At 37.2% G+C, this 13271-nt stretch overlaps 1 protein-coding gene across 1 annotated transcript in view; it reads left to right on the top strand.

Moving 5' to 3' along the window:
* Positions 1 to 10958, top strand: part of LOC120780448 (transmembrane emp24 domain-containing protein bai) — a 34330-nt gene extending 23372 nt beyond the window's left edge. Inside the window, exons 4-5 of the mRNA XM_040112722.1 lie at positions 10558 to 10684; positions 10754 to 10958. Coding sequence (XP_039968656.1) covers positions 10558 to 10684; positions 10754 to 10875 — 249 coding nt within the window. The 3' untranslated portion in view covers positions 10876 to 10958. The remainder of the gene's footprint in view (positions 1 to 10557; positions 10685 to 10753) is intronic.
* The last annotated feature ends 2313 nt before the right edge of the window (positions 10959 to 13271 follow it).

Genomic DNA, 13271 nt, shown 5'->3' with positions numbered 1-13271 from the left:
CACGACAATTTTAAAACCAAGGCCAAATTTCACACACGATTTAAAATCCACTTTGCCATTACATATTTTTTCCTTTCCATTTTCATTTATTATATCGAACACATAAGAAGATAGTGTTCAAAAAACTAAAAAAAAATTCGATGATTTCATACTGCAAAGTACCGTCTTCTGGCACGTGTTTTTCATCTTGGGTTTTGAGTTCTTTCGCCGACGCCCTGGTGAAAGATTAATCGTTTATCTCAGCAGTTTTTGGATTAAATGATAGTTTTCTTTTTTTTCTATCTCTTAGGATTTTACTCGGCTTGATTTAAAATTTTCGGAGAATATTTTAAACATATTGTACTATTTAATAAGACAAACAAAGAAATAAATTTTTTGAAATTTTTAAACCCACCTAACCCCTTAAAATCCTAACGGGACAACAGATTGAAAGCAGATAAGAAGTAATTATATGGAAAAATATTACAAAGCATATGTGAGAAAACGTGTTTAGTCAAAACAATAATAGTAGAGTTAGAAAAAACTGTACCATCAATAACAATGTTTGCACAAATATCAATTTTACTGAGGTACACACACCGTCAAAATAATAAGTACATATTGTATGGCTTTCAATGACTAATAAATAAAATTTTATTCATGTTTGCGGCGATATACTTCTTCTTCTTAATTGGCGTAGACACCGCTTACGCGATTATAGCCGAGTTAACAACAGCGCGCCAGTCGTTTCTTCTTTTCGCTACGTGGCGCCAATTGGATATTCCAAGCGAAGGCAGGTCTTTCTCCACTTGGTCCTTCCAACGGAGTGGAGGTCTTCCTCTTCCTCTGCTTCCCCCGGTGGGTATTGCGTCGAATACTTTCAGAGCTGGAGGTTTTCATCCATCCGGACAACATGACCTAGCCAGCGTAGCCGCTGTCTTTTAATTCGCTGAACTATGTCAATGTCGTCATATATCTCGTACAGCTCATCGTTCCATCGAATGCGATATTCGCCGTGGCCAATGCGCAAAGGACCATAAATCTTTCGCAGAATTTTTCTCTCGAAAACTCGTAACGTCGACTCATCGGTTGCTGTCATTGCCCAAGCCTCTGCACCATGTAGCAGAACGGGAATTATGAGCGACTTATAGAGTTTAGCTTTTGTTCGTCGAGAGAGGACTTTACTTTTCAATTGCCTACTCAGTCCGAAGTAGCACCTGTTGGCAAGAGCAATCCTGCGTTGGATTTCCAGGCTGACATTGTTGGTGGTGTATACGCTGGTTCCAAGATAGACGAAATTATCCACAACTTCAAAGTTATGACTGTCAACAGTGACGTGAAAGCCAAGTCGCGAGTGCGACGACTGTTTGTTTGATGACAGGAGATATTTCGTTTTGCCCTCGTTCACTGCCAGACCCATTTTCTGTGCTTCCTTGTCCAGCCTAGAGAAAGCAGAACTAACGGCGCGGGTGTTGAGGCCGATGATATCAATATCATCGCCATACGCCAGTAGCTGTACACTCTTATAGAAGATGGTATCTTCTCTATTTAGTTCTGCAGCTCGAACTATTTTCTCCAGAAGCAGGTTGAAGAAGTCGCACGATAGGGAGTCGCCTTGTCTGAAACCTCGTTTGGTATCGAACGGCTCGGAGAGGTCCTTCCCGATCCTGACGGAGCTTTTGTTGTTACTCAACGTCAGTTTGCACAGCCGTATTAGTTTTGCAGGGATACCAAATTCAGACATCGCGGCATAAAGGCAGCTCCTTTTCGTGCTGTCGAAAGCAGCTTTGAAATCGACGAAGAGGTGGTGCGTGTCGATTCCTCTTTCACGGGTCTTTTCCAAGATTTGGCGCATGGTGAATATCTGGTCGGTTGTTGATTTTCCAGGTCTGAAGCCACACTGATAAGGTCCAATCAGTTTGTTGACGGTGGGCTTTAATCTTTCACACAATACGCTCGATAGAGCCTTATATGCGATGTTGAGGAGGCTAATACCACGGTAGTTGGCGCAGATTGTGGTATTTTACAAAGAAGCTGATGCATGCTCCTTATCAGTTCTTCGCCGCCGTATTTGAATAGCTCGGCCGGCAATCCGTCGGCCCCTGCCGCTTTGTTGTTCTTCAGGCGGGCAATTGCTATTCGAACTTCTTCATGGTCGGGCAATGGAACGTCTGCTCCATCGTCATCGATTGGGGAATCGGGTTCGCCTTCTCTTGGCGTTGTGCGTTCACTGCCATTCAGCAGGCTGGAGAAGTGTTCCCTCCATAATTTAAGTATGCTTTAGGCATCGGTCACTAGATCACCTTTGGGGGTTCTACAAGAGTATGCTCCGGTCTTGAAACCTTCTGTAAGCCGCCGCATTTTTTCGTAGATTTTTCGAGCATTACCCCTGTCGGCCAGCTTATCAAGCTCTTCATACTCACGCATTTCGGCCTCTTTCTTCTTTTGTCGCTTCCCTCTTCAACTCTCGGTATCTATCCCATCCCGCACGTGTAGTGGTCGATCGTAACGTTGCGAGGTAGGCAGCCTGTTTTCTCTCCGCTGCGACACGGCACTCCTCGTCGTACCAGCTATTCTTTTGCACTTTCCGAAAACCAATGGTTTCGGTTGCAGCTGTACGTAAGGAGTTTGAAATGCCGTCCCACAGTTCCCTTATACCGAGTTGTTGACGAGTGCTCTCAGGGCGCAGGAGTGCAAGCCGAGTAGAAAATCGTTCGGCTGTCTGTTGTGATTGCAGCTTCTCGACGTCGAACCTTCCTTGTGTTTGTTGGCGTGCGTTTTTTGCTGCACAGGCGGGTGCGAATCTTGGCTGCAACAAGATAGTGGTCCGAGTGGATGTTAGGACCACGCACATCTAAAACACTGGAGACGTGTCTTCCGTCTATCACAACATGATCGATCGGGTTGGTAGTTTTTCGATCCGGAGACAGCCAGGTAGCTTGATGAATCTTTTTATGCTGGAATCTAGTACTACAGATAACCATATTTCGGGCCCGGGCGAAGTCAATCAGCCTCAACCCATTTGGGGATGTTTCCTCGTGGAGGCTGAATTTACCGACCGTAGTGCCAAAGATACCTTCTTTGCCCACCCTGGCGTTGAAGTCGCCAAGCACGATTTTGACATCGTGGCGGGGGCATCTCTCATAAGTGCGCTCCAAGCACTCATAAAAGACATCTTTGGTCACATCGTCCTTCTCTTCCGTCGGGGCGTGGGCGTAAATCAGCGATATATTGAAGAACCTCGCTTTGATGCGGATTGTGACTAGACGTTCATTCACCGGAGTGAATGATAGCACTCGGCGACGGAGTCTCTCTCCCACCACGAATCCAACACCAAACTTGCGCTCCTTTATATGGCCACTGTAGTAAATGTCACAAGGACCTACTCGTCTCTGTCCTTGTCCCGTCCATCGCATTTCTTGGACGGCGGTGATGTCAGCCTTTATTTTTGCGAGGACATCAACCAGCTGGGCAGCGGCACCTTCCCAATTAAGGGTCCGGACATTCCAGGTGCATGCCCTCAAATCGTAGTCCTTATTTCGTTTGCCATGGTCGTCATCATTGGGGTGTTTTTTACGTGGCGGGTCAAACCCAGCACACAACTAAGAACTAAAGTGACACCGGAAGGCGTGAGCTGCTTAAGCCATATGAAAAAGAATCGTTTCTGGCCACTCCCAAGTGAATGGCGATCAGAGAACTTTCCTCACTTGCATGAACTTCTACACATGACTCGTCCGATTTGCTGAAAATATTAGAATAATTATAAATGTACTTATTAATTTGACTACTTAAAAATCGCATTTCAACAATACATTGGCACCCTTACTTCACTCCAGACGATTGCAGGTAAAGCAATGTACTTATTATTTTGATTATGTGTCAAGTCATTCGTTCGTTTAACATAACACTGCAAGGTTTCCTCTTTTTTTCACATTTTTTTCAAGCTTTGTTGTTTCAAAATTACATTTGATCTCTTTTTGTACGAATATTTTTTAGACGGTTTTTTGTTCCCCTCCTATTTACTTTTTCTTTACAAGTTTTTACTTATTTTGCACGGGGTTTTTATTTTAATCATGTACTTTTTTTGCAATAAACTCTAAATTCCATACATAAATACAGATTTCTTTTAGAACATGTTATCGTAATATGAGTTTGAAACTGACGACGGAACTTGAAGATAATTTCCTCAAATTGGACCCAAGTGTGAAACTTAATAATACTATTTTATTATTACGAATAGATAGATTTACGCGTAAAAGGCGATTTCTTACGGGGTTTTCTTTTTTTGCACGGGTTATTTTTTAAATTGGTCCTAATAGTGAATTTTGTATGAAAATCGGATTTTTTTGCACTAGTATTTTACTGTCCTTGTTAACCGTGCAAAAGGGATATCCAAGTGTATAATGCAGGAGAAGACAATAAAGGCAATCAAGTCACATGGCAATGAGTGCAACAAAACATTTTTCATACTCTAATATATTTGTGCGTATTGTTATTATTAATTATTGGTTTACTTATCAAATTTAAGTTCAAGATATGCTATTTTATAAAAAATTCCATGGTAAGAACCATTTTACACATTGCTATAAATATATAATCAAGTTTGTGCTAATAGATTCATTCACTCGTTATATGTAAATATACACGTCATTTTAATAAACATCAAATATGTTGGATGTTTGTGTTATTATAAATATAACATTTTTCAAAAAAGTACTAAGTACTTTCATAAAATTATAAATATGTATGTAAGCGTATTTTATTATACTATCATTATATATTATAGTTTTGTATAAATTTTTAAGTGCACTTCGATTGTAAAAATTTAAATCGAAATGCTTTTCTAACATTTCATCAGAGTATGTACAGTTTGCTATGTTGAAAGAACCGAACAAGGCGGGTTTGTTTGTGTATTTTGCCTTCGTTGCTATTCAAGTTCAACATTTACATTGTTGTAAATGTTATTAACCAAAGTTAAAGCAAAATGTGTCTTGTTGCTTCGGTGATTTCAAGTGCACTTGTGCAGCAATCTAGTGTATATTAAAATAACGAATCGAGTCCAATCCGGAGAGTGACAGTCAGTCTTCCATGTAAACTTGAGTAAAAACACAAAAAAACCAAACCCCAGGTTCCTTCAAATTCCAGATATGGAGTTTGGTATTGCGGATGGGAAGAAGCAGATCATCGCCTTGCTCACAAAAAAACCGTTAATCGAAGTAGGGGATGGCATCTATAGTTTGACAATGTTTAAAAATGGTCGTGACTATGCCCATAAAAGGTTTAATCTGTATATCTCACAAACCACTAAAGCTTTAATTCTGCCACGCCCGCTGCCCATATAATGGTTCTGTTGAAAACTGAAGGCCGTGCCATAAATTAATGCGGTGGAATAATATTTAGAAAACGCGCTCTTAATCTAAAAGCAAAGTACGCGCGAAATTCAGCACTGAATCTCACATTTACTCTGCGGTACCTAAAATCGATCAGCGCTGATCGAAATCAACTTTGCATTCGGCTCGTCGTTATCGCACCTCTATCAGCTTTCGACATGCATTATATGGGTAGTGGGCGTGGTTATCCTTTGATTTTATCCATTTTCACACTGTCTGAGAATGTGCTGGCAGAATTAAAGCTCTATTGGTTCGTGAGATAATATATATCTCTTTGTAAAAATTAGAATGTGGGCGTAACGTAATTTCATCGGTAATTTAGTGCATATATTACAAATATTTAGTACAAAAATTGGCGAAATCATCAATCAAAATATTAATTTTTCACCCAAATTAAAAAAATAATTTTATAGTTAAAAATGCGCCTAATTTATATCAAAAAAGTTTACATATACTATTGATTATTTATATAAATCTAAAATAATTACAATAATTTTAGATGCATTTATTATTTTCTTGGCCTTCATTTTGTTGCAATTATTACCTCCAGAGACATGGCTAGGTCATGTTGTCCGAATGGACGGAAACACTCCGGCTCTGAAAGTATTCAACGTATTACCCGCTGGAGGAAGCAGAGGAAGAAGAAGAAATCCACTCCGTTGAAAGGACCAAATGGAGAAGGACCTGGCTTCGCTTCGAATATCCAATTGGCGCCACGTAGCGAAAAGAAGAAACGACTGGCGCGCTGTTAACTCGGCTATAATCACGTAAGCGGTGTCTACGCCAATTAAGAAGAAGAAGATTACCGCCAGATGTCGTGTCATGCTGTCCACTCAATTTCTAGTATTTTTTCCGTATATTTTGACCCACTAAGTCCATAAAGCAGTTTTTAAACACTCTTTTGATGAAATTCGATGTTTTCGAATACGGTTTTCCAATAAGTTCCAGATATGTTGAATAGGATTAATGTCTGGTGATTGCGGGGCATATGAAGTTATTTTCAATTCCATTACAACCTTCACGTACAAGATAGAGTAATTTAGGGTATTATGATATGGGCATACTTTTTTCGATGACTAATCAACATTTTGAAGAGGATACTAGTATAATTTCTATTATTATCTATTGATGCTATTAATTAATTTCCCAACATATTCCGAAATAGTATTGCATTTTGTTCAGTTTTGAGGAAGATATTTGTTTAAAACTATAAAAAGTCGGAAACGTCGGTTTGTAAAAATGGGGTGGTAATGTGATATACCCCATCGGCTAATATGATATACCATACCAAATTACCCAAACCATTACCAAAAAATTATGGTTTTTATTTAATTAAATTAATTCATTTATTTAAAGCAAATTTCATATATTATATTTTATACAAAAAATAAAACAAAATGATATTATAAAAGAAACAAATAAAAATTCAATAAAGTATGTAAGCATTTGTAATAGTTGGTATACATAGTAAAATATTTGAAAAGTCATTCACAAGACTCGCAAACGAATATTGCCTGACGTTTAGGTAGGCATTTGCTATGTGCCCAAACTAAGTCGCATTGCAAGCATGGAGTCCAAGTCATGACTTCCCCATCTGCCCCAAAGGTTTTATTGCAAAAAGCGCAGACGGTATCCTTAGTAGAAGGAATTTCTGCCCAACATTCCTCGTCTGAACTGGGTAATATCAAACTTTTATCCGACTCGCTTGATGCACTTTTCCTAGTCTGCTTTAACCGTTGTATTTTCCCAGCTACTTTACCCGGCATTAATGCCCGCTTCACGCTTTTCTTGTTTTTGCGGTTTTCAGCATTTTTGATGCTTACTTCCAACGCTGCCTTATATGGTGATGTTGTAAGTATTGTCGCTTCTGAACGCTTACCTCTCGAGCTAGTTTTCTGTATCAGCTTAGGTGGAGGTGAGATCTCCCATGGCGTGATTAAGTGCTGCATGGCTGCTTTACTTGTGCTAGCGATCGGTTCTTTTAAATCGCTTTCATCTCTGATTTGTGCGTCTTCCGCTTGATGTTTTTCATGAATAAAATCGCTTTCCTGAAACTTGTTCTTATCAAATGGATAAATCCCAGTACATTTGAACCCATTAATCGCTATTTGCGCAGTTTGAACTTTAAGATAAGCTTTTGCAAAGAGTTCTACAACATCGAATTGTATCACCTTTCGGCCTTCTTCACGCATAAATCGTCTTATTTCCTCATTATAGTAAGTTTTAAGAGGTCCCATAAAGGATTTGTCCAAAGGTTGCATTTTATGCGTACAATGGGGTGGCAAGGATAAAATTATAACGCCATTTTCACGAGCTTTATCAAGAACTTCAATATTTCTTGTATGCCTATAGTGACCATCTAAGATCAAAAGGACTGGGTTCTCCTTAGAAGGATGTGTAAACCGCATAAAATGGTCAAACCACATTGTAAATATTGGAATTTGTATCCATCCGGATATGTGACAGGCAGAATCGGAGCCAGGTGGAGCATGTTTCATTAAAAGCGGAGAAGGTTTCTTTCTTGGAAAAATGAAGTACGGTGGAACAAAGGCACCACCTGCACTCATGCAGCTTACAACTGTTATGAGAGATCCTCTCTCAGCTGCTGTCATGCATCCAATTTGTCTTTTGCCTTTTGCAGACTCTTGGCTGCCTACTTTGCACAATAGACACTCCTGTCTCATCCACGTTCCAAATCCTGTTTGGAGGAAATTTAAACTTTTCATACTCGTTTTCCAGTAAACTGTAAAACTTGTTTACGTTCTCCTCATTGAAGCCTTTTATTCTGTCTAATGAAGTTCCAGTAGCACTGCGTATGCTTATTTCAGTCTTATGTCTTTTAAGAAATGCGCGCAACCAATCTTTTCCAGCACATTCCTTCGTTATAGAAAATGGATTCACAATATTGTTGCGCTTTGCTATTTGAAAAGCAAGCGAGCGGACATCGCTACAAGTAAGCCCCCAAAATTTTGCCTCCATATCTTTTAAATATCTTACCAGCTCTAATTCTACATCTCTGCTAAAGACCGGTCTCCGGCCTAATGGCGTAGCTAAAACATCATCGACTTTTTTTTATCACTACGAGCAGCTCTTTGCAAAGTTGCAAATGAAACACCGTACGTTTTCGACGCCAACAATATTCCCATTTTGTCACCTCTAACAGCTTGGATTGCTTTTTTCATGTTTTCTGCATTCCACTTACGAATTTCCCCCTTTTTCGCATTACCTATGGTTTTAATTTATGTTATTACTTCATTGTTTTTATTAAATACGTTATTTGTTTAATATAATATAATGTGTTTTTAATGTGATATACTATATCACATTGAAAAACTATTACCATATCACATTACCCAAACTAGAGCTTTTATGAATTAAAAATTTTTTCATAGTAATTAATTACATAAAAATATATAAATACTTGAAAATTTGTTAAATATATTTACCAGTAACCAAATTAAAATATAAGAAGTTAAAAATCTACACAAATTTTGGAATTATCTTCTTTTGAAGAGCACGCTAAATTATTGACGACTGTAAAGCTGAAAATGTTTTTGCACACTGATGGTAATCTAAGCGCTGTGTGTCATCCGCTACTTTGCAGTAACACTTTTTTACCGTTGCCATATGACTCATGACAATATTCTTGTGCAGACGTGCATAGTTTAGAAAATACGCTGGTATATCACTTTACCAACCCATATCACAATACCCTAAATTACTCTACGATGTGCAATTTGGGTCGTTATCCTGTTGGAAATTGATATTGCTACTATTAACAGTCGATTTAAACACACTTAAAATTTAAATTATTTTGTTAAAATATTCAGATACATACAAGTACTTCTATTTAGCGTTATACCGTATATATCTGCAAATATGTATCATATTTTTATAAAATTAAGTGAACGTATAATGTTGAATACATTATAGTTTAGTAATGAAAATGTATGCAATCGATCTACGAATTAACCCCGCCCTACCTGTAATTATTATTTTTATTCTCTATATGCTAAATATAACAACTAAATATAATTGAGCGGAAAATGTGCTCAAATATACTACAGTATAATTTCAATTGTAAATGTCCTCGCACAATCCCAATATACAATGTGGCACAAAAGTACCCGGAAATTGTAAATAAAATGATTTAATTATTAATCAATATTTATTTTGTCGCCTTCAAAATTCAACGATTTTCAGTTCTCGAAACTCTTTTCATAATAACTTTTTTGAATGGCCTTCAGCTTTGTTGTTTTATCTCTTCGGTAGACTGAAAACGGGTCCCACGGAGAAGCAATTTCAGTTTGGAGAACAAGACAAAATCATACAGAGTCAAACCTGGTGAATACGGTGGTTGATCGATGGTATTCATTGCGTTTTTGGCTTTAAATTCGGTCTCAATCGTATTCTTTTTGAAAGAATTTCAGCCTTATCACTACGAGTTGAAGAAGAACTCGTTTCATATAAGAAAAACGATTATCAAGTACCATACATATATATTTTGATGAGGTCGAAGGTCTTCCACAATGAGGCATGTCTTCAACGATCTCTCGACCATCTTTGAAGAATTTGTACTACTCGTAGGCTTCTGCTTTTGAATCACCTTGAGCCTTTCGAACATTCGCAACGATTCCGCACACGAAATTTTGTTAGAAATACAAAATTTTAAACCAATTCTTTGTTCAATATTTTAATAAATTTTAAAAATCACACTATTGTGGTGTACCGATTTAAGCAACTGATGTAAACAAACTGGTTGACAAATCGCGCTCATACTATTTGGCATAGTCAATAAGGACAGTCCTACCAACTTATCAAAATACATTTAAATATAATTTGGTATTTTTGGTCCCAATGTAAGTGTCTTTAAATATGCCCGTTTTTGCTAATCAATATGTGTTTTATTTTAATGAAGGCTAATGCACATTTCCTGAACATGATATGGTTTGGCGCTGAATAAGAGTGAAATCGATTTAAATGCCGTACTTTTAATGTAAAATATTCTTTTTAAATCTTGAATTTTACCTCATAAATCCCAATATATAAAATTTTGTCCATTTAATCATTATAAGAATTTAATTTATTATTACACATTTTCCTTCGTTTAAAACTTATATCCAATTGTTATTTAACGCTTTTAATTGAATAAAGCCAATAATAATAACGGGCTATTTTAATTATTTAGATACAAGAAGCTGCAAAGCTCAAACCGATGGAAGTGGAACTAAAACGATTGGAATACTTATCAGACTCAATTGTCAGAGATTTTGCGTTAATGAGAAAACGGGAGGAAGAAATGAGGGATACAAATGGTAAATTCAAATGTTTTTTTTATTACTAGTTCACACTTGTTTTGACATCCAATTTTCGAATATTTCCAGAGAAAACCAATAGTCGTGTACTATTTTTCAGCATATTTAGCATGTGTTGCTTACTTGGTCTAGCTACATGGCAAGTTTTATATTTACGCAGATATTTTAAAGCCAAAAAGCTTATTGAGTAATGAAACTGAGTATTTTTTAAGTTCCAGTGTATTAAGTTGAAATTTACTCAAAAATAAAATACTACCTTCGTAATAATATCATATTTCGTAGTGTAATTTTTAATATTTCGAGAAGATGAGATGTAAGTACATATGTATGTTGGTTTTAATAATAATTGGCATAGCGTTATAATTTCTTTATTATTTCGCATATATGTAGATGTGCTACTTTGTAGTAGCTAGTAGTCTAGTCGATATAATTTTCTATGTCGTCGACTTAAGAATATGACATCTTGAGGTCCTAACATCGACTCTGACCACTGTCTTGTCGCAGCGAACCCACCCGTGTGCAGCAAAAAAGACACGTCAACAGTTAAAACAAAGGTTCGACGTCGACAAGCTGCAATTACAACAGACAACCGACCGATTTTCTATTCGACTCGACTACCCCTGCTATCTAATAGCACTCGTCAGCAACTCGGTATAAAAGAACTGTGGAACGGCACTTCAAGCACCTTACGTACAGCTGCAAACAAAACCACTGTTTTTCGGAAAAGGCAAAGGAAAAGTTGGTACGATGAGATATGTCGTGTCGCAGCGGCGAGAAAACAGAGGACCTATGAGTTGATGTGTGGGGTTGGCGGGGCATGCAAAGAGGTGGCCAGTGTCATGTGGATACTCATTGCATGCAGGACATACATATATTGGATATGTAGAGATATATTCTCGACAAGTAGGAGTTTAACCTGCTACAGTAACCACAACGAAGGGGTCACTCGCGGTAACTCGAGCTCTTCGTCTGCAATGGGTAGTGATTTGACTCCAAGAACGCCATTCACTGGAAGGGAGTCGGTGAAGGTGTTGATACCTCCACTGTGAATGTCGGTCAGTACCTCTCGGAAGTTAGTTGGGCCAAAGTCCGGTCGGCGTACTGTTCGATGTCGTCGACGTAGTTATGGAAAAACCACTTGATGTTCCTAGGAGGCGGTTCCGCTCCAAGCAGGTGGCTGCAAGGGCGGCTGGGTTGGCGGCCTTCGGCCGCGCTTTAAAAAAAAACCCCTGGTCTAGCGAATACCCCGGGGTGACCGAAGTACTATCTGTACTCCTTTCTGCGTTAAAAATAAAAAAATATATTGAGTTTTCGTTATAAAGTGGTTAAAGTGGTTATAGTTTTTGGTTATCATGCACTCATATAGAAACAAAATTTCAGTTTTCGTTATAAAATGGTTAAATTTTGGTTATTATATCTGTCAGCGATTTCCATTAATTTTTGATAGTACGTTGTTTTGTATTTTAGGTGGCAATAATATATAATATTACAATATAATATTAGTTATTTGTTTATTAAAATAAATAAAGAACATATCCATATGCATGGAAAGAGTGTTTATACTGTAAACGGTATACATTACTTATTTGATTAACAAATTAAAAAAAAAATATCCATATGCATGGATAGAGAAATTTTTGCGAAAAGGAGGAATTTCAGCGAATTGCCTTATCATCACATGGCAGCGCTCCATTTCGTCGTAATTTTTAGCACACAAATGATGTTCACTACGAGTGTAAAATTTAATTTTAAAATAAAGATTTCTTAAGTAAAAAACTTTCTAAAATTGTAAAATGCGGATTTATTTAAAAGTTTATAGTTTAGTTTAATTAATTTGAGGTGAAAAATTTGAGTAAGGTGTGTTTAACGTGGTGAAATAGCTTCTTATAATGTTGGAATTTTGGGAATTTTTGAACTTTAAGGTCGAATATCTCGTAAACTAAGCGTTTGCGGTACCTATAACCCTGTATATTTTTTAATCAGGAGGACTTCGCGGCGCCAAAGAAATCGGAATTGTGCCTCTATGAACAATAACTCATACCAAATTTCGTGCAGATATAGTATATCGTCAAATGAGAAAGTTTGCCATGCAAGCATTTGATTTCGATCATTCAGTTTGTGTGGAAGCTATATGCTATAGTTAACCGATCTGAACAATTTCTTCGGTGATTACATAGATTATACTGATCATTTAAATATATACTTTATAGGGTCTCCGACGCTTCTTTCTGGGTGTTACAAACTTAGTGGAAAACTTAATATACCCTGTTCAGGGTATAAATATACATATGTGAACGGAGGGATTTGTGCCGCAAGATCGCTAATAAAAAATGTGAACCAATGAAAAGTAAAGAAAATACAATATGTAAATGTATTTGATGAAATGTTTTGCAAACTGATTCATAGTAGTATTAATTTTCAATGAAAAAGGATTATAAGTATTTAATTCGGATCTAAAAGGCTTAATTCACTTCATTAACTATTTAAAGCTTAAAAGTTAATTGTTGTAATATACCTTAAAATCATAGAAAAGATTTAAATAGTTTCGCCATATATTAAAAGTGCAATATTTGATAATTTTCAATCG

This window comes from Bactrocera tryoni, unplaced genomic scaffold (assembly GCF_016617805.1).
Source record: "Bactrocera tryoni isolate S06 unplaced genomic scaffold, CSIRO_BtryS06_freeze2 scaffold_25, whole genome shotgun sequence".
In the NCBI taxonomy this organism is placed as follows: Eukaryota; Metazoa; Arthropoda; class Insecta; order Diptera; family Tephritidae; genus Bactrocera; species Bactrocera tryoni.
The sequence above is the reverse complement of the archived record's forward strand: the minus strand, read 5'-3'. Positions and strand labels throughout refer to the sequence as shown.